Source organism: Erpetoichthys calabaricus, chromosome 2 (assembly GCF_900747795.2).
Source record: "Erpetoichthys calabaricus chromosome 2, fErpCal1.3, whole genome shotgun sequence".
Taxonomy (NCBI): domain Eukaryota; kingdom Metazoa; phylum Chordata; class Cladistia; order Polypteriformes; family Polypteridae; genus Erpetoichthys; species Erpetoichthys calabaricus.
This window is the reverse complement of record NC_041395.2, coordinates 213,143,350-213,164,690: the sequence shown is the minus strand read 5'-3', so window position 1 is coordinate 213,164,690 and position 21,341 is coordinate 213,143,350. Positions and strand designations below refer to the sequence as shown.

General features: G+C 35.2%; 1 protein-coding gene across 1 annotated transcript in view; it reads right to left on the bottom strand.

Moving 5' to 3' along the window:
- ints3 (integrator complex subunit 3) overlaps positions 1-21,341 on the bottom strand; it is a 163,486-nt gene that overhangs the window by 12,449 nt on the left and 129,696 nt on the right. Inside the window, exons 23-28 of the mRNA XM_051922213.1 lie at positions 19,084-19,159; positions 18,577-18,690; positions 11,090-11,138; positions 8,982-9,149; positions 5,713-5,813; positions 3,550-3,622 (exon numbers count right to left, since the gene is read on the bottom strand). Of these exons, the coding sequence (XP_051778173.1) occupies positions 3,550-3,622; positions 5,713-5,813; positions 8,982-9,149; positions 11,090-11,138; positions 18,577-18,690; positions 19,084-19,159 (581 nt within the window). The remainder of the gene's footprint in view (positions 1-3,549; positions 3,623-5,712; positions 5,814-8,981; positions 9,150-11,089; positions 11,139-18,576; positions 18,691-19,083; positions 19,160-21,341) is intronic.

The window sequence follows — 21,341 nt, the reverse complement described above, 5'->3', positions numbered from 1 at the left end:
TTTCCTCTAGACACCTTAGCACTTCAATGCAATGTCACTGATTGAATCTGTTCACGGGGAACAAACTCTTTATGAATGAGTCCATCAGTATCGGAAAAAGAGATCAGCATTGTCTTTTGAATAGCTGCCCTGTTCACTTGGAGAAAAAAATATTGCCAAAGTCACTTGCATAATTGCAGAATAAACACCAGATATACGCAATCATTCAACTCAGCACAGTGGCACCTGGCGGAGTGGTCAACCACACTTGTAGGCACATGATACCTAGAAGCAAATTTGAGTAACTACATTCTATTCCTGGTTTCTAGGAAATTTTGTGTCCCCCTTGCAAGTGAAAAAGTAAGTGACTTTTCAGGCACCGTGCTATGCATAAGCCTTTTTACAGAAGCTCTTTTTTTTTTTTTTTTTTTATATAAAGAGATTTTAAGGAATGTAAAGTGGGATATAGTAAAGATTTCTGTACTCAGCTGGTAGCACTGTGATCACCACTGTCAAAGGAGCTACCTCAGACCATATCAAAGGAACTGCTCGCCTGGGGATGGCAAGGACAAAGATCCGGAGCGATGATAAATGTTAAGGTGGAAATGAGTCAAAACTTGGGAGCATAGATTGCTTTTTAAGTTGAAAGAAGTATCACATCTCATGGTTGAGTTACAGCGAATTCAGGCAAGGCATTTTGGGTATTGTGCATAACTGTCTTAAAGCTCCTACTTCAGATACTACTTAATAATGGATGGGTTTCATCTGATACGATCAGATGGGAATGGAAAAAGCGGGAGAGGGTCTGAAGAGAGACTTAGGTGAATAAGATATACTAAAAAAACAAGTATATTTCAATTTAAGCCGTAATGTGCAATCCAGACTTGGAAATGCAGTCTGAATTCATCAATGTTATTGACTCGGGGGTGATGGGGGTGGGGCTGCACGATTATGTTGGCGCTTATTTTTAAAACTCTGCAACAGATGATTCACTCTGTTCTAAACATTTTAAATATTAGTCATTCAACCAGACATCTTTGGATGGAACAGACTACAAAATGGCATGTTGCTTTTGTGGACAAGAGAAACTGGAGCTTCTGAATTCAAATTTTAATGACTTTAAATGTAAAGCTGTGGTACTTCTTGACAGATCTCACCATTTTGCTGCCACCTACAAGCCAGTTATTTACGGTAAGATCTCTTCATTATCCAAGCCAGAAGTTCTTATGAGTATATGGGGAGGTGCATCATTTATTATAATATTTAGATCAGGGGTCTCCAACCTTTTTTCCCTTGAAAACTACTTTTATAAAATGAAAATGGCTGAGAGCTACTTATGTTTTCTAACGTTTATTCTCATAGCTTATTTCAACCAAGACAAACTGAATAAGCTTGTTTTGCCTGAACATTTACAAAATCTTGGTGTCCACAACTCACATTTTGTATTAAAACATCACAAAAAATATTTAGTTCACCTACAAGTGCATTTTGAATGTCTGTATGCATTTTCTAGTGTATCTCACACTGTTGAATTAAAACAGGAATGCTGTCAAAACAAAACAATGCAATTACAAATACTCAGCTATTACTTATTCATTTGTCATTTTGTTACATGTCACTGTTTCACTTCACAAGAGTGTTCACATGTCCAGTTGCATGTGTGATGTGTTTCTTAGTTAGTGAGATGACTGGCACTGCATGGAGTCAACAAGAGAGGTGTATGGTGGAGTGTAGCCACTTAGGTTCACTCTTATGGAGTCATTTAAAAGTTCATCTGACAGTCTTGTTCTGAACTTTGATTTCATGACATTCATGTCAGAAAAGGCAGACTCACAGAGGTATGTTGACCCAAACAAAGCAGACATTTTCAGAGCTGCTTGGTGAAGATTCTTATAGTCATCTGGCTCTACTAAGCTCCAGAAATGCTGAGAATGCTGTTGAGACTTTAACTGCACATTATTTTGAAGGTTTACTAATATATAATATATAAAATTCAAAGTCTCTCTGTCTGTATGTATGTCTGTCCGCTTTTCACGAGAGAACCACTTAACGGATTTAGAGCGGGCTTTTTTCTATAATTTGCTTGATCATTCCGGTTGATTTTGTGACTTCTCTCATTTCGATATGTTTCATAGTTTGCTTGCAGTACTGATTTATTTGGGTGAATCCGAGAAACATGCAGCGGGCCTAGGGGAGGGGCCTTCCTCACTCACTCGCCGGCTTCAGGGCGTGCTCCTTAACTCCACTTAACTAGCGAACAAAAGAACAATTGAATTCAACTTTGTTTGATATTTAAAATAACTTGTTACTTAGGTCTTGATGAGTTTGAGTCCGGATATTCTCTTAAGTATATGCCACATTGAAAAGTTAGATTGCAATTCAGATTGTAGATCGTGATATGATTTTTTGGAAAGATTGCCCACCCCTAATTTGACTAACCAGGTTTTCATATTTATGTAGGATTCATTAATCCTTTGGCGAGCTACTTGGAAAGGGGTTGTGAGCTACCAGTAGCTCGCGAGCGACGTGTTGGAGACCCCTGATTTAGACAGATACCACTTTTCTTCTCGAAAAGCGGTTGTAAAGTTACATTTAACTTCACCTTGGGGTCAAATAAACGTATATCTAATCTAATCTAAACACTTTGATGTATAAAATGTTTATGAAGAAAGTGGAATATTGTGTATTTTTATTTAAATTATCACTCTCAGCGATACAGTACACGGTTTGATAATATATTTACGTTCCTAAATTAGTATCATGATGTTCAGAAATGTTATAAGCTACAAAAATTTCCTTTAACTGTAAAATTCCATGTAAACATTCCATATTTGGCAGATTGAACAAACACGGTAAAGAGATTTAAGGAAGAAATTGCTTCATTAATAAGTAATGCACGACAAGCACAACCAGCCAGTCATTTTTGGTCGGCCAAGCACATGGTGCAGTTTTACCATGCATTTTGAATGGCTACATCTAAAAATTGTGAATGCAGCACACCTGTATTGTGCTTTGTAAATTGGTTTCAGTTACAGAAACTGCTAGTGCAGTGAATATAAGAGGTACCGGTACAACTGTAATTATTGATGCATTATTAGTACTACTGTATATTAGAAACACATTATGCCAATGTAAGCAGCAAGACACATTTATGTTACTATTAAAATCAAATGCAAGCATTAACATAATGGACAAAAAACTTATATCAGAAACCTCAACAATTCCACTAGGAACAGTACACTCTTAACACTCTATATAAATGATACAACATTTTAAAAGATGAAGTTGGAGCTCCAAGAACACTTGGGTAATCTTACATTTTCAATATTATTTTCACTTCCCCTAAGTCATATTGCATGTGAAAATGAAATTGTTCAAAATCCACTAAGGCAAAGTGGCATAAACGGGAACAAAAGATTAAATAGAAATTTTTAAAAAATAATTTTCTCTAACTTTCCTTTGCTAGCTAATCTTAAAACGCCCTCATTAAAGGAATAAAAGTAGACCAGGATTTATCTAGTCATTCTTCTAATGCAAAATAATGTAGTTAAACAATTAAAGTTTCCTCACCGCATCTTGTGAGCTTCATCACAGCTTGCCTGGACATGTTGTAATGCCTGAAGAATAGGGGTTTGGTTGAAAACTAAAGGGAAAAAAGGACAGAGGTAAGTCTAAAAAACAATTTACTCATATCAAACTCATTAGAATTACGTATGATAACAGGTAAATTCTGAGAATACAAGTTGCTATGTAGTGCCAGCCTATAAATTGATTTTAACATATTTTTTAATATGATTAAGGTAATTAGGTCCAATATACAACTTATAAAAATAATTATAGGTATTATGTTCAAAAGTCTGCTGAAATAACAATAAAGTAACTTTAGAAAAGTATATTTATTTTTAGTCGTAAAAGTATTTAACTCTAGAAAACTTCCATAGGTCTAATTTAATTTCATTCTAGTGCTTTACATGAAAAGCAGTATTTCTTAGGTTTTTCCACAGCCAGCAAATGACAGTGCAACTGGCATACACATGAAAGTGAACACACAAACTTGAAAAAATAAATGTTAAATAGAAAAGTGGCTAATATAATCAGATTTGGTGTAGTATTAAAGCCTTTGGTATCATATTGAATGCAACCACAAAAATAAAACATTTCAAATTATAAAAAAAAAATATATTGGAAAACTCATATATTGCTGATATTCTTTTAACATCAGTGTGTTAACTGTAGTTTGGAAAAGTATTTTCTTTTGTCATATTTGATTTTTTATGTTGAACGTGGTCACTGTACTAAGTTAGAGTGCTGCATATACCTGCATACATGTGTAACATTAGCATGTGTGAGTGTTTACAAAATATGGATGCAAAGAAACTTATGTCCTCGTCTGTGCAGAAAACTGTTTATTTTTTTCAGTCTTGTGTGCAAAGGAAATCAAATACTCCAGTACCACACAGATACAAAAAAGCAGCAAGTACAGTGGTGAATCCCGTAGCACATCACCTGTGAAAGGTCAAAAGGTAGGAGTGGGGTAAAAAAGTGTAGGTTTCAGACTAGTTGTCTATTGAGCTCCAACTGGCTTTTATACAATCTGTACGAAGACGTGACAATGTGCAAGTACTGCTGCAGCAAGCCCAATTTAGCCTATAAACAGATTTTGTGGCAGGACCACAGACTATGAAAATCTACCAGCACACACTTGACAGCAAATGACATACAGCAGGCTGCGACAGTATGTTCACTGCAAATAAATATACCAAAGTATTTGCAGACAAAAAATAATGATGCAAAAAGATCTTTCAATTAAAATAAACAACATATTACCAAAGGAAGAACAGAGTTTCACACAAATGAAACCACTTGTTTTGCTGCAAAAGAACAATAATATGGACATTTCCCCAATATGACAACAATGTTTTTTGTGCTGAACTAATTTCAAACACTGCTGCAGACCTAAAAAAAATGAAACTAATAAAGTCATGATGGTGCAACAGACGTCTGTGGCGGAATATTGTGGTGGTTACATATTTTCATTATACTTTACCAGCAAGGCATAGCTTTTACAGAAAATAAAATAAAACTTGTAACTTAAACTACGTTTAATTTTGAAGTGTTTGTTTAATGTGATTATAAATGCATAAGCCACTTTGCCAGTTTAATTAGTTTAATGAAAATTTTTGGGTTTTTAAGTAGTTGTGTGTTCATTGCACAACCAGAACCAGAAGTGCCATTAAATATTTTATTTTTATTAACTTTTATTTTCAATTTGTTATATAAATGTTTTATAAAACGTATTATTTTGTTTAATATATCTACAAGTAGTTCATTTTTAAAAACACTTTCCTGAAAATTATATACAAACTTGTTTTTTGGTGAAAAGTTCCATTCCACACACTTTAAACATTTAATTTGAAATGAAAAAAATAAATCTTGGATTTCTTTAAACAATCCAACTAATCGATTAATTGATAAAATAACCAACAGATTGATCGATTATCAATGTAATCCTTGTTGCAGCCCTAATGTACTGCACATTTTTGGTGCTAAATTAAACATTTCATTTTGTAAGAGAACTGATGAACAAAGTCTATCATTACTATCCTGATTATGCTAAGGGAGAAACCACTTCTCTTGGCCTAATTATAACAGAACTTTACTTGTGAATGGCTACAGGAGTAGTGATTGCACCAAGAGTTTGTCAAGCACTTAAATTTCTACCTGTAAACTTACAGTTCTGCTTGGTATTAATCAGACTCAGCCTCAGGTTGTCCAAATGCTCTAGGATCTGTTCCAAAGTCAACTGGGCAAGTTTACTGCTTGAACTTCGCAAACTGGACATTAAGAAAGGGGAAACAAAGAAGTATTAAAAGCTGACATTGACTCTGAAAAATAAATCACAATTATGACCATTTGAAAAAATTAGCTCTTCAACTAAAAATAAATAAATGTATGGTTTTTATTTGTCAATTTATTTAAGAACTTATGGTACTGAAATTAAGAATTTGAATATGTATTTATATTTCTCATAACTATAAAAAAAATGTCTCATCACTGCATTCAGCTACTTGGCCAGAAATTCAGCTCTACAAATATAAAAATGTACTTCTTTTCAATTTTACATAAAAAAAATTGTGGATGACATCAATAAGCATAAATGACAGTTCTTAAATGGAAGCCCTGCAGAAGCCCCAGCTGGCAGATGGAGAACCGCACCTTACACTTTTGTCAGCAAGGGCCCTTCAGTGACAAGGTGGGTTACACAGAGAAAGAGGGAGTGACAGAAAAATGAGAAAAAATGCATACAGGCTCAAGTGAAGAGAGTACTTTATTAATATCATCCTACTATAGCTCTGAGGATTGGGTGCAGAGGGTTTAAAAATTTTTGAACTGGACAAGGCTGCCACTAACTTAGGCACAGACCCATATAATGAGTTACGTACATTTATTTTGTACATCACATCTGTACTAAGTACTAGGCAAGTAAATAAAAATTACATTTCTGGTAGAGCAGCCGCTTTCATTAGAAAAACATTGTGACTGTTTAAATTAGAAGCAGAGAAAGACATTTCTGCATTCTAAACCATTTATGGGGGTGCATTATGAAAATACACTACAAACAGTCAAAAAAAATCCTTTTCCAACCTTACACACCATAAAAAGACAGATGAAAACTATTATAATTAGCTAACATAAATAAATCAGCAGGTGGCACTCATGCACTGCTGATATAAAACAAGTTACACTTACAAAAACTGTAAATATTATGATTCAGCACAAACAAACAAACAAACAAACATCAACCTGACTTAACATAACTTAAAATTCAAGAAATTAAGTTTGGTCAGATAAATGCATACTCAGAACTATTGTTAGCACACTAAGGTATATTTTCATACTGAGTGTCGCCATTAGAGGAATAGGACCAAGGTAGTTTCTTACAACAGGGCAAAACTTTTATGAGGCTGCTCCATTTTGAAGTGAAATTACACATTTATTAAACAAAAAAGCAGAAACAAATCTACATGATCAATTCACTTCTTGAAACACTTTTTTGCCACTAAGGGGTTGCTGGGAATCAGGGCCTAACATGAACCAACAATGCCAGTTCATCACAATGCACAAACAAATCTACACCTAAAGCAACAATGGGCATAGGTTTTCACACACTGAGCAGTCTAACCAGTATCAAAATGCAAGTTGCTGCCTTACTTAATCATCCAAAGCTCCAGTGGATTCAGAAAGTATTTAGACCCTTTCTCTTTCTGTGCTTTATTGAGTTGTACATTTCACTTAAAATGGATTAATTTGCCATTTTGCCAATTGAATCTACACTCAACAACCCATAATGAAAAGTGAAAACCTGATTTCATATAAGTTTGTTAATTTGTTAAAAGTCAAAAACTAAAATCTTGCATTCACATAAGTATTCAGAACCTTAATTCAGTATTTTGAAGCTACTTTGGCAGAAATTACAGCTTAGAATCTTCTTGAGTAAATATTGAAATGCTTTGCACGTCCAGATTTGGCCAGGTTACCCCGTTCTTCCTGGCAGACCTTCTCAACCTCTGTTAGATTGGATAGGAAGCATCAGTAAACTGCCATCTTCAGGTCTCTCCACACATGTTTTATGCGGTTTAAGTTCAAACTGTGGCTCTGCCACTCAAAGACAGTCTGAGTCCTGTCCTGAAATCACCCCAGCATTGCCTTGGCTGTACGCTTGGGGTCATTATCAGGCTGAAAGATAAACTGTTATTCAAGTGACCTTCAAGGATCTCTCTGTATTTGGCTGTAATGATACTTCCCTCAATTCTGACCAGTCTCCCTGTACCTGCCACTGAAACACACCTCCACAGTAAGATGCTGCCACCACCATGCTTCAGCAAAGGGATGGCATTAGGCAGGTGATGATCAGTGTCTGGTCTTTTCCAGACATAGTTCTTGGAGTTCTGAAAAAGAGTTCAATTTTGACCTCACCAGATCAGAGAATCCTTTCCCCCATTCTATTAGGTCCTTTAAATACCATCTAGCAGGCTCCATAAGATTGGCTTCTGTCTAGCCACTCTATCATACATGTCTTATTGATGGAGTGTTGCTGAGATGGGAGTCCAAATGGTTCTAAACTACTTCCATTCACAGTTATTGAGGCCCCTGTGCTCTTGCTAATAGTCCAAGCTTAAGAAATGGTTATATATGTTGATATGGTTTTGCCCTGATCTATGCATAACCACAATCTTATCACAGAGAATCTACAGTGAATGGCTTGGCGTTTGCCCTGGCATGCAGTGTGAATTGTGGGTCCTGATATATGCACAGGTGCCTTTCTAAATGATATCCAGTCAATTCAGTTTGACACATTACAAGGATAATTAAAGAAAACAGTATGTGCCTGACCAAAACTTTGGAGTGCCACAACAAAGGGTTTGAAAATTTATGTAAATGAGAGATTTCAATTTTTTGCTTTTTAGTAACTCTGTAAACCTTCCTGAAAACGTGCTTTTAATTTGACATTATGATTTATTGAGAGTAGACTGATAAGCAAAAATGGCAAATTTATCAATTTAAAATTAAACCTACAATACAATAAAGTATGCAAAAAGAGGTTGAGTCTGAACACTTTCTGAATCCATATGCTTTAAAAACATCAACTGAATTTGTGTTAAAAAATGTTATTTGACATATTATCAATACATAATTTTTTGAGGTGCTGCAACTACTCTGTCCTGTCTTTTTCTAAGTTTTGCTATTCTCAACTTCAAAGCCCTAACAAACCACTACTATTGTAAGCAGTCTTTATTTAAGAAGGATGACAATGCTCAGATTACAATGAAAATGGTGAACACCCAGGCAAAGTATCACTGTCTTAATTAACTGTAGATTAATAGAAACACTTGAACACAACTGCTCAAGAGAATGACCCTTTCCTCAGCTTAATTATTAAAGTATGCTGCTGTAAATGTGTGTTTTAGTTAGCATTAGAAGCAACAAACTCAAGCAAGAACCTCTGGCGTTTCCTTGGAAGGCTGTTATTCTTAATTAACAGGGCCTTTATATGTTCAGAAAGCAAGTCTTCATGCTTGGCTGTCCAGTGCCGGAGTATGCTGGTTGTAAACTGGTCTTCAGTATGGCAGGGTCGACTTAAGACCATTTTTACCATCTCCTCACTTGGCCTATCAGAGGAAAACAAACATAAAAAAGATAATTTGTTCTGATGTAAATTTAAAATAATGAACCTAGGAAGATTTTTGTTAAAAGTTAATTCTTCACAAGAACAGATTTCTGTTAAGTACTTACTATCATATAGAACAATGTACAGAATGAGTATTAAAAAGGATGAATGGTTAGTTTAAACTAATCTCTTTGCAACATTATTAAAGCAAATGAAAAGTAAAGGACATATTGCATCTTTGTTATCTTAAAGAAACAGCATTTCATGAAAAACTTATGTTAGAATAGAAACCAACAAGCTACACAAACCATACAATCAAAACTTTAATTAGATGCTTCCATCTGCTAAGGGTAAAGCAGCAACCATTTCATTAACAATACATTAACTAAAAAAATAACCCAGAGTCAGCTAGAGAAGTTACTTCAATACCATAAGGAAAACAGATTTTACATGAGGGCTGAAAAATCACATCCAATCTTTCAATCACAACTATGAAAACAAATTAAAAAATGTGTGTTAAACTTTAACTTCTATATTCTTATGTAAAACCAAAAAACATGGCAAATCTGTCTAAATTAAAACTAACAATGGTTTGCATTAAAATCACATAATGGATAACACCTGCTGCCAATAAATAAATCAATCATTGAAAATCTAACTACTGGGGGAGAAAAGATGTTACTATAAATTACAATTATTAAAGCCTTTCAAGCAAAACAGCAGCTCAGCAGGTGCAAACATTCTAGCCAACAGTTTGCTCTACCTGGTCACTTTGTTAGCCACATCATACTAACTAAGAAACTAAAGAAAATCAGTGTTGTGTTTGGGAAGAAGAAAAACAAAACAGCTTTCTGCTACATATACATTTGGTTTCTAGCTTTTGTTCTTCCTAACAGTTAACCAAACAGATTATATTTTTAAATACTAGCAGAACTCTTACAATTTTAGTTATATAGTCATACTTTCAATTATGTTAATAAAAAAACTCAAAAATGACTTTTATTAGATATACAACATGTATAGAAAACAGATTATCAATGGAAAAAAATTACTCCAGAAGCAAACTAGAAATATTTAATTTTATACAGCAGTATTCCTTCTGATTATTCACACTTTCTAAATAACAAATGGAAATCTAATACAATGCAAAACTGTCACAACATCTTGCATTCCCTTTGTGCAAATAAGCTATATATATATTATGTCTGTAGTTCTTCATATATTACTTATGTTTATCCATCCATCCATTATCCAACCCGCTATATCCTAACTACAGGGTCACGGGGATCTGCTGGAGCCAATCCCAGCCAACACAGGGCTCAAGGCAGTAAACAATCCCCGGGCAGGGCGCGAGCCCACCGCAGGGCACATACACACACACCCACAGGGAGAATTTAGAATCGCCAATACACCTAACCTGCATGTCTTTGGACTGTGGGAGGAAACCGGAGTACCCGGAGGAAACGCACGCAGACATGGGGAGAACATGCAAACTCCACGCAGGGAGGACACAGAAAGCGAACCCAGGTCTCCTAACTGCGAGGCAGCTACTTCTGTTGTCCCTGGCTCAAATAGCTTTCATTCAAAACATAAATGATAAACCATCTAAATATGCCAGCTCATTTTTATTTTTCCAATATTGTGAAGGTTAGTTGAGGCTAAAGGCAAACATATCACAAAGAAGATCAATCCATTATATCTTTATATTACAAAATAAAAACAACACAAAAAAAATTAAAATCTATACATTTCTAAGTATAATGTAAAGTCCTTATATCTTTAAGACGATAAGTGAGAGCAGTCTAGGTAAATTTCAAATTTAACAAAAAAACCAAAAAAAAAAAAAAAAAACACCACAACTAAACAAAATTTGACAAATACCACTAGCAAAAAACAAAGGCTCTATTTTTCTTAAACTATCCTACAGAGAAATATACTTACTTTTCTCTTCTTAGTTGTAGCAAAAGACAAGATAGTGCTTCAGGATGCTCTGAAAAATATACAAATTAATCACTTTCAATAAAATGGAAAGTTTATTATTTTTAATAAACATAAGGTGGTCATCTGTATTATTCCTATGACGAGAAAACAAACGTAGAGCTAAATAAGATTTAATTCCATTGAAAAAGTTATGATCCACTCAAATGTGTATCTTTTGACATTGAATGATTTATCATATCTTCCAAAACATACTAGTAACAGAAATGGTTTACTTTAATAACAGAATAATCTAATATGTTGATATTTATTTCATTTATTTAATAAATAAAGCAATCTAAAATGCAATCAAAAATTTGAATCGAGTCTCTCAGAGCATGGGAGAACTTCATGGCAAACTGCTTTAGTTCACCAAACTAAGCTTAGACTGCTTTTTAAACACCTGTTAAGACATTGTAATAGAGTTCTAAAAAATATTTTTAACCAAACGTTTTCCAGGAGGAGCTACATAGCACTTCTACCTAGTTTACATTGAGCTTGTGCTTTAACAATTGTCTCAAGGTCTCTAACACTGAGGCTGCATTGAATTTTGTGACCAATGATAACATATTTTCCTTATTGGTACATGTTGATACTAAACATATTGTTTTTCAGCAATCTCAAATATTAAGGTGAAACTTCGTCCACCAAAGCTAAAACAAAATATCTGAACTTAATTGTCGCTGTTGCCTTAACAAGATTAGATATGGGAAAGCATATAGCACACTACATTTCCTTCAATGTTAGCAAGAGACATTGGTATGCAAATAAGTGCATGGCTTTTGTTAATAACTATGATGATTCTTGGAAAATTTCTGGAGCTTTTAAGAAAGACATTTATCATCTTAACTGAAGGTGATCTTTTATTTTATCTTGAATGATAGCAGAAAAGGTACCTGGCTGACCAGAGTACCATCCACACCATAGCTGCAGGATCCTTAATCACAGGTTATCTTTAATCCCATTTGTTATTTTTCTGTAACCACCTAAAAATCACTGTTGTGTTGTACTCGAAACTTGAGTTATGAAAAAAAATGTAAGGTACGTAAACATCATTAACTCCTACTGAAAATGGCATTTAAATATCTCCTGATATGCTACAGCAATTATCCATATTACTAACCAAGAATGGTAAACCGGAAGGCACGGACGCAGGTACACGGCGATGGAATGGTAAACCGGAAGGCACGGACACAGGTACATGGCGATGGACCCAGGAGACATAGTGCGCAGGCGCCTACAGCATGCATCTCATAAACCGCAAGCGAAGTCTGATCCACTGCGAACAAAGGAGTCACGGCTCAAAAATGAAAGAGCTCAACTAACGTAAATAAGACATGAAGCAACAACGCGCCCATAACTAACGACTACCGACACAGCCACACAGAAAAGAGGATTTTGCACTGCACCCCAAGAGCTCAACTAACGTAAATAAGACATGAAGCAACAACGCGCCCGAAGAAACAACTCGCCCATAACTAACGACTACCGACACAGCCACACAGAAAAGAGGATTCTGCACTGCACCCCAGAGTCAAACGGAAGACACTTCGGAGTCCGCAAAGATAGTATGGAAGGCGCGAGAAAGTACGAAAGGCGCAGGCGCCTACAACACGCTTCTGAACTAAACGTCCACACTACACAGCATGGTCCGGGTAATAAGAATAAACGAACTCTCCGTATTAAACGTACGGCATCCTCACACGTCCAAACCATATAGCATATGTGAATCACATTACAGTGATGCATTATTAACAGTACAACCACAGAAAATGCTCCGTATTAACAGTAAGTGCAATTATCCATATTACTAACGGTAGACAACGGATAACTAATGGAGTCACGGTCACGGCTCCAAAACGATCCAGCTCAACTAACGGAGCTACAAAAATGAGCCCGCATGGATAAAAAAAATAAACGTAGGCGCCTACAACGCGCGTCTGAAACCGCGGAAACAAAACTGTCTCGGCTCCAAAACCAAACAGCTTGAAGCGAAAGTACTTACAGGATCACATTCTAACAATACTGTTTTGATTCCTAGAGTTGACCTTACAAGTTCTGACCTGGAATTACCTTTTACACTTAAACGACACCAATTTCCCATTAAACCTGCATTTGCCATGACAATCAACAAATCCCAAGGACAAACCATGGACAGAGTTGGCATATACCTCTCTGAGCCTGTATTTGGACATGGACAACTTTATGTAGCCTTCTCAAGAGTTCAGCGTTCATCTGACATTAAAGTTAAAGTTATAGATACTCCATACCAAGGAAAACTCATTCAAGGACAACACACCATCTTTACTACAAATGTTGTGTATAAAGAAATATTCCAATAAATCTTTCTAATGTGCCATGCTATGGGTTCTTTACTTCCTTTGTTCGTCATCTACACCTTTACACTCCAATATATCTCATACATACATCAATGTATTTCGGGTTACCCAACACCAGGGGTTGGTGAGCGAAGCGAGCAGGGGGCGGAGCCCCCTAGTGTTGTTAGATTTAAGGGTGACCTTCAATATCACTGACCGCTTTTACATATGCTAGAAAACGATGTTGGGCTCCAAGCTGTGCTTGTGTGGTTTAGTTTTTATCAATCAAATCAATTTCACAAGGTACAGAAATGTGCTGACAGTACTACATTATTATATATAGAAGTTACATATGGTACCTCACAGGGCTCTATACTCAGACCTTCCCTGTTTACACTTTACATGTATATCGTGGGATATGGAATATGGTATTAGAAAACATAACATTCATTTTTACTTGTACTGTATGCAGATAACACTTTGAAATACCCGTCTTTCAGACCAAATGACACTTGTCTTATAGTGTCCTCAATAAATTGTTTAAATGAATTAAATGAGTGGGTGGATAGTAACTACTTGTCTTTGAAGACAGAAAAAAATAAGAAGTGTTATTTCGTGAGATGGAGGTATAAAATAACCATATCTGTCTGTTGTTAATTCAGCGGGTCTACGGTCGAATTACTTTTACTACTATTACTACTTTTACTGAATCAATTTAAGCATCATCTGTTAACACCAGTTTGTCTTTTAAACACACATTACAACATTACCTAAAACCAGTCTTTTCCAGCATAAAACGTTGGAAAATTAAGACAGTTTCTAAATATGGAGGACACTGAAAAATTAATTCATGCATTTTTGTCAAGCAGAAACGTCAACTAAAATGCTTTATTCACTGGATGTTCAAATCTTTCTATATTCAAAATGCTACTGCAAGAATCATTACAAAAACTAGAAAACATAACCAAATAACTCATATTCTTAAGTCATTACTGAAAAGCGCTATATAGGTGCTGGTCATAAAATTAGAATATCATGACAAAGTTGATTTATTTCAGTAATTCTATTCAAAAAGTGAAACTTGTATATTAGAATCATTCATTACACACAGACTGATGTATTTCAAATGTTTATTTCTTTTAATGTTGATGATTATAACTGACAACTAATGAAAGTCCCAAATTCAGTATCTCGGAAAATTAGAATATCAATTAAGACCAATGCAAAAAAAGGATTTTTAGAATTGTTGGCCAACTGAAAGGTATGAACATGAAAAGTATGAGCATGTACAGCACTCAATATTTAGTTGGGGCTCCTTTGGCCTGGATTACTGCAGCAATGCGGCGTGGCATGGAGTCGATCAGTCTGTGGCACTGCTCAGGTGTTATGAGAGCCCATGTTGCTCTGATAGTGGCCTTCAGCTCTTCTGAATTGTTGGGTCTGGCGTATTGCATCTTCCTCTTCACAATAACCCATAGATTTTCTATGGGGTTAAGGTCAGGCGAGTTTGCTGGCCAATCAAGAACAGGTCCTTAAACCAGGTACTGGTAGCTTTGGCACTGTATGCAGGTGGCAGGTCCTGTTGGAAAATGAAATCTGCATCTCCATAAAGTTCGTCAGCAGCAGGAAGCATGAAGTGCTCTAAAACTTCCTGGTAGACGGCTGCATTGACCTTGGACCTCAGAAAACACAGTGGACCAACACCAGCAGATGACATGGCACCCCAAACCATCACTGACTGTGGAAACTTTACACTGGACCTCACGCAACATGGATTCTGTGCCTCTCCTCTCTTCCTCCAGACTCTGGGACCTTGATTTCCAAAGGAAATGCAAAATTTACTTTCATCAGAGAACATAACTTTGGACCACTCAGCAGCAGTCCAAAGGCGAGACGCTTCAGACGCTGTCTCTTGTTCAAGAGTGGCTTGACACAAGGAATGCGACAGCTGAAACCCATGTCTTGCATACGTCTGTGCGTGGTGGTTCTTGAAGCACTGACTTCAGCTGCAGTCCACTCTTTGTGAATCTCCCCCACATTTTTGAATGGGTTTTGTTTCACAATCCTCACCAGGGTGCAGTTATCCCTATTGCTTATACACGTTTTTCTACCACATCTTGTCCTTCCCTTCGCCTCTCTATTAATGTACTTGGACACAGAGCTCTGTGAACAGCCAGCCTCTTTAGCAATGACCTTTTGTGTCTTGCCCTCCTTGTGCAAGGTATCAATGGTCGTCTTTTGGACAACTGTCAAGTCAGCAGTCTTCCCCATGATTGTGTAGCCTACAGAACTAGACTGAGAGACCATTTAAAGGCTTTTGCAGGTGTTTTGAGTTAATTAGCTGATTAGAGTGTGGCACCAGGTGTCTTCAATTTTGAACCTTTTCACAATATTCTAATTTTCTGAGATACTGAATTTGGGACTTTCATTAGTTGTCAGTTATAATCATCAACATTAAAAGAAATAAACATTTGAAATACATCAGTCTGTGTGTAATGAATGAATCTAATATACAAGTTTCACTTTTTGAATGGAATTACTGAAATAAATCAACTTTGTCATGATATTCTTATTTTATGACCAGCACCTGTATAAATGTAATGAATTATTATTATTACGCTGACTTCCTGTCCTGCTCTAAAGACGATACAATGACTTTCCCCATTAGCTTAGGGCTAATGTCAAAATGCTCCTTCTTACATACAGTTCCATAAATAGCTCTGGACATATTTACCTATGTGGACTTGTTAAATACAAACCAGAATACACTTTAAGATGTCAAAATGCCAAACTATTCAGGGTTCCAAGAGTTACTAAAACAGAACTGGTTGAGTATTTATTTACAGAGCCTCAAAGCTATGGAATGATCTACCTGCTTGTATAAGTGATGCCCCTTCAATCTTAGCTAGAGATGCACCAATACTACCCCATATGGGTACGATATTACCTTCTAGTTACTCATACTTTGCAACGGCTCTGGTACCAAAACAGTACTGGACTGCAAGGTCAAGTGATAGAAAATGTAAAGAGAGACTAGACATAAAATACAGAAAGTTGCAAAACTGTAAGGATGGAAGTAAATCAGAAGGCGTCTGAAATCTGGTTCTGATACACAAGACAGATAGAATATGCAGTAGTAGAAAAACTTAAAAGACTGTTGTTTTTCACCAAGAAAATGAGGAGACCGTCTATGCTAAACAATCCTCAGTAAACACGCAGCCTTTATGCACCAGTCAGATTTCCTTATGTTTATGCCCATGTGAATGAAAGTACAGACATTGAGTGCTTTAGTATTTTTTCACCTGTGAATTTTGTTGTCTTGCTAGACTGTCCGGCACAACTTATATAATTCTGAAGAATGCCCAGGAGGAAGTGAGCAGCTAGAGGACATAGGTCTCCAGAACTGACTGTCCGCCTTTGTCTTTTCATTTTTTTTTTTTTTTAACTTTTTCTTTTTTTACTAGTGATGCCAATAATTGTGAAGGAGACTAAGAATACACACATTCAACATATAAGTTAAACATAAGTGTTACACAGGAAATACACTTTTATCCTTCTACAATTCCTACATTTTGTTCTCCACTGTTAGTATTAAAGAAACAAAATTATGATGACTGTTATGATGGCAAATACTGTATTTATTGTGTTTATAGTGACAACTCTTTGAATCTAGCTTATAAATACATAAAAATCTAACTTTGGATACAAAATGCTCTACCCAAGGTTTAATTCAGTGAAATGGTACTGTTAAAAAGGACATCAGCTGGGCATTTCCTTTCAATTAACCAAGTACAGAAAAATAGCAAAAGCACAACCTCAGACATAATTAGCGTGTATATGTATTGCTTTTTGAAAGTTGTGATTTCAGTGGAGTTTATTTGCTTTGACTGTTCTAGGCTTTGGGTCAAGTGTACAAGAAAAGATGAAAAAATAAACAATCATACAGAGATGCATGGATTGCTTTCACCTATAGGCTTTTATCAAGGTAAGAAAATGACAAAGAAATTTAAATGAAATTCACTGTGGAGTTGGAAGTTCCTCAGGACTTTAGAGGTGTCTACCATATCCTAGTTATCCCACCATTATTAATTAGCAGGATACTGGGTTAATTAGACCCAGAAATGCTTTTCATACTCTTCAGTGTTCCATGTTTTTGTTACTTAGATTAGTGCTTCCCAAACTCGGTCCTGGGGACCCCCTGTGTCTGCAGGTTTTTGTTCCAACCAGCTTCTGTTTTTAATTGGACTCCTGGGCTACTTAAGTGATGTGTTATTTCCCAAGTTCTGTGTTTTGGGAACAATATAGAAATTAGAAAACGAAGTTTGCTAAAAAATATATATATATTAAAATGTAACATGCAGTTATATGGGAATAATGTATTTTTTTTCTTTTTAACAATATTTTCACCTTGTTCTTCATTGTACTTTTCCAGGTGTTCTAATTGTTTAATTAATCCATTATTTACTAATCAGTGTGTTTGATGCTAAAGTAGTTGCAGCCTTTGATTATTCAGTGTTGTTTGCCTGCGTGTCTGCTCTGCTTGTTTTTAATAGTCATTAATAAGATACAAAACGCAGGGGGAAAACTGCACAGAGAAATGGCAAAATATGATATCAACAAAAGAGAGTTAAGCATTTAAATCTGTAGCAAAACCAGAAATATTTCTAAATGTCTTATAAATGTAAAAATCATGCTGCTGTGCTTTTCTTAATGTAGAATAAGAGAAATAAATACCAGCTAATTAAATGCGATCAGTGTTATCAGGTGTTGTCACTGATTAGGAATTTGGTTGGAACAAAAACCTGCAGCCACTGTGGGTCCCCAGGACAGAGTTTGGGAAACACTGATTAGATCATTTAAATGAACCATTCTCTTTGTTATTAATAGAAGTAGAACTTGCTTGCTGGCCACCTTATCCCATTCATGACAAATGCCTTTTTAATCTGCACAAGTTGTCTCAGCTTTCATCAGTCCCATTCATTAATGTTCAGTGTCCAACCACAGACGCACTGTTTGACTGAATGATTTTTGGGTGGTTCCACACTCTTCACAATGACTTCACAATCTAAGAATTACTGCAAATGTACAGAGTTTAAATCAAGTATATTAATGACCAATTGAACAAAATCCTACCCTTGTACTTAAGGTGCTGTAGTATTGGAATAATAGTCTCGAGTGGGATGTTATGAGCTAGGAAAAGCTGCCAGGTACTGTACTGTTCAAATGTCTCCCAGTCGAGGCTCTGAACTGGAAAAAAAAAAAAAAAAAGAAAATATTTGCCTAATTGGAAAACTACCCATTAAAGAAAACACATAAAATTATCATCAACTTAGTGCTGGTATTGCATTTCCAAAAAAAAAAAAAAAAAAAATCATAGTGCAGGTAGCCATTTTATTTTTCTCTAAAATGTAACAAGAGCATGAGTTTTGATTTGAATTTAACCTGAAAAATATTTTGTTAATTACCAAAAGGCTTAAAAGTCAGGATTTGGCTTTACAGCCTGGTTAAAAAAAACCAAAAACAAACTTAACATGAAGTCCAAAACAATTGTGTTAAATGTACATATTCTAAGACTTTTTAAGCGCAAATTTTAGAATCTCATATTCTAGCTGACATGTTTGCACACTACAAAAAACTTACTAAGGATGTTGAGCACAGAATCCTTGCGAAACATCACTAGGTTTCCCATCATTACATGACACATCAACTCCTGGAGCTAAAAGAGAAAGATAAAAAGAAAAAAAGAGAATAGAGATATAATGTAGAGTATATGCATGCTTTGCCGGTGAACTGACTCTGCAAACTGCATTTCTTCTGTTTGGCTCGCATATTAGGTCAATAAAGATAATTATAATATGGCAGAATTGTAGACAGTGGCCACGAAAAACCCAAAATTTTGTTTACTGTATTTAATAAGCTACTTCTGCATGCACTTGGTTATATTACAACTCTTCCAAAGCAGGAATGTGAAAAATTTCTTCACAATTACAGTGATAAAATTAAACGCTTAACTAATGCAACCTATGTTAGTTCCTCATCCTCTTCTATTCCTCAGTGTCTTCTCTTTTTTCCAGGTCCTTTACCAAACTTGTCAATGACCTGTTGTGTAAAATGAGGCCTGTTACTTATGTGCTAGATCCCATTCCCACCACCTTCAAAGACCGCCTTCATGTCACACTTGTTGCTGTTAAAACAATAATAAACATACTCCTTGACTCTGGGCTGGCTGCTTTGAAAATTGCTTCTGTAACTCCAAAATTACAAATACCCAGTATATCTCTCACTTATCTTTTCACATAAAGTAATTTTAAGGTGTATTGTAGCTTCCTGATTCTCCAATAAGTTAAACATCAAGAAAAGTAAAGGAACCCTTTGATTCTGTTATACCTTCGAGCATCAATTGGTACTGAGTATCATACATTGAGTTACGGTTCAGTTTAACTTGTGCAGTCTTTGAACATGGACAAATTATATGTTCATTACATGAAATAGTTTTGTTGCATTATTCTGTTATTACATTTACTGTTAACTGAATGTGATTTTTATACTTAACAGTATCGCTTATTTGATACGTTGCATAAACTATTACCGTGGCTTGAAAGACACAAGCCTTCTTATGCACTCTCATTGTTCTTGCACCCCTTTAACCAGTAGATGGCACATGGGAGAGCATTAACATGAACATGGAAAATGACATAATTTTGAAGTATGTACACCAGGGGTGGGCAAAGTCATTCCTGGAGGGCCGCAGTGGCTGCGGGTTTTTGTTCCAACCCAGTTGCTTAATTAGAAAACAATCCTTGCCAATAATTACATTTCATGGCTTGTTAGTGCTTTAACTCTGCTATGTCAAGTCATTCTCATATCCTAGATTTTTTTTTCCATTCTAAGGATATCATCCAAATACTTTGAAGTGTAAAACGGATGGGTAATTCTCAATCCTTCACTTTTTTCTCTTCTCTTTCCTTCCAAGCATTAAATTAAACCAAATAGTGCACGATAAATACACACAGGTGTAAAGGGTAACAAACAAAATGGATAACTGCTGGTTTCTTTTGTCATTTGCATCTTATTGCTAATAAGGAGCAATTAAAAACCAAGAATGCAGCTGTTTAAGACTTAAATAAGCAATAAGGGTTCAAAATCTTAACGAGGGAGATAACCAAAATGAAGTAGAAGTGTTTCTAGAGCAATAAGTGCTTCTTATTAAGTAACTAGCAAAATACCTGCGCTTCGCAGCGGAGAAGTAGTATGTTAAAGAGGTTATGAAAAAGAAAAGGAAACATTTTAAAAATAACGTAACATGATTGTCAATGTAATTGTGTTGTCATTGTTATGAGTGCTGCTATACACACACAAACACACACACATAAGCATATATATACATATTTTACATATCTACATATACTCATATCTACATATATATCTACATATACACATATCCACATATATATATACATATACACATCCACATATATATATATATATATATATACATATATCTCAACATATATATACACACATACATACACACACATAAACATATATACATATACACATACATAGATACACAAACACACACATATATATACACACATACACATATATATACATATATATTTACATATCTACATATATACACATATCTACATATATATATATATATACACATCTACATATATATACACATATATATACATATCTACATATATGTATATATCTAGACATACATACAAAATTACATTGACACATATATATATATATATATATATATATATACATATCTACATATATATATATATATATATATATATATGTAATTGTGTTGTCACTGTTATGAGTGTTGCTGTCATATATATATATATATATATATATATATATATATATATATATATATA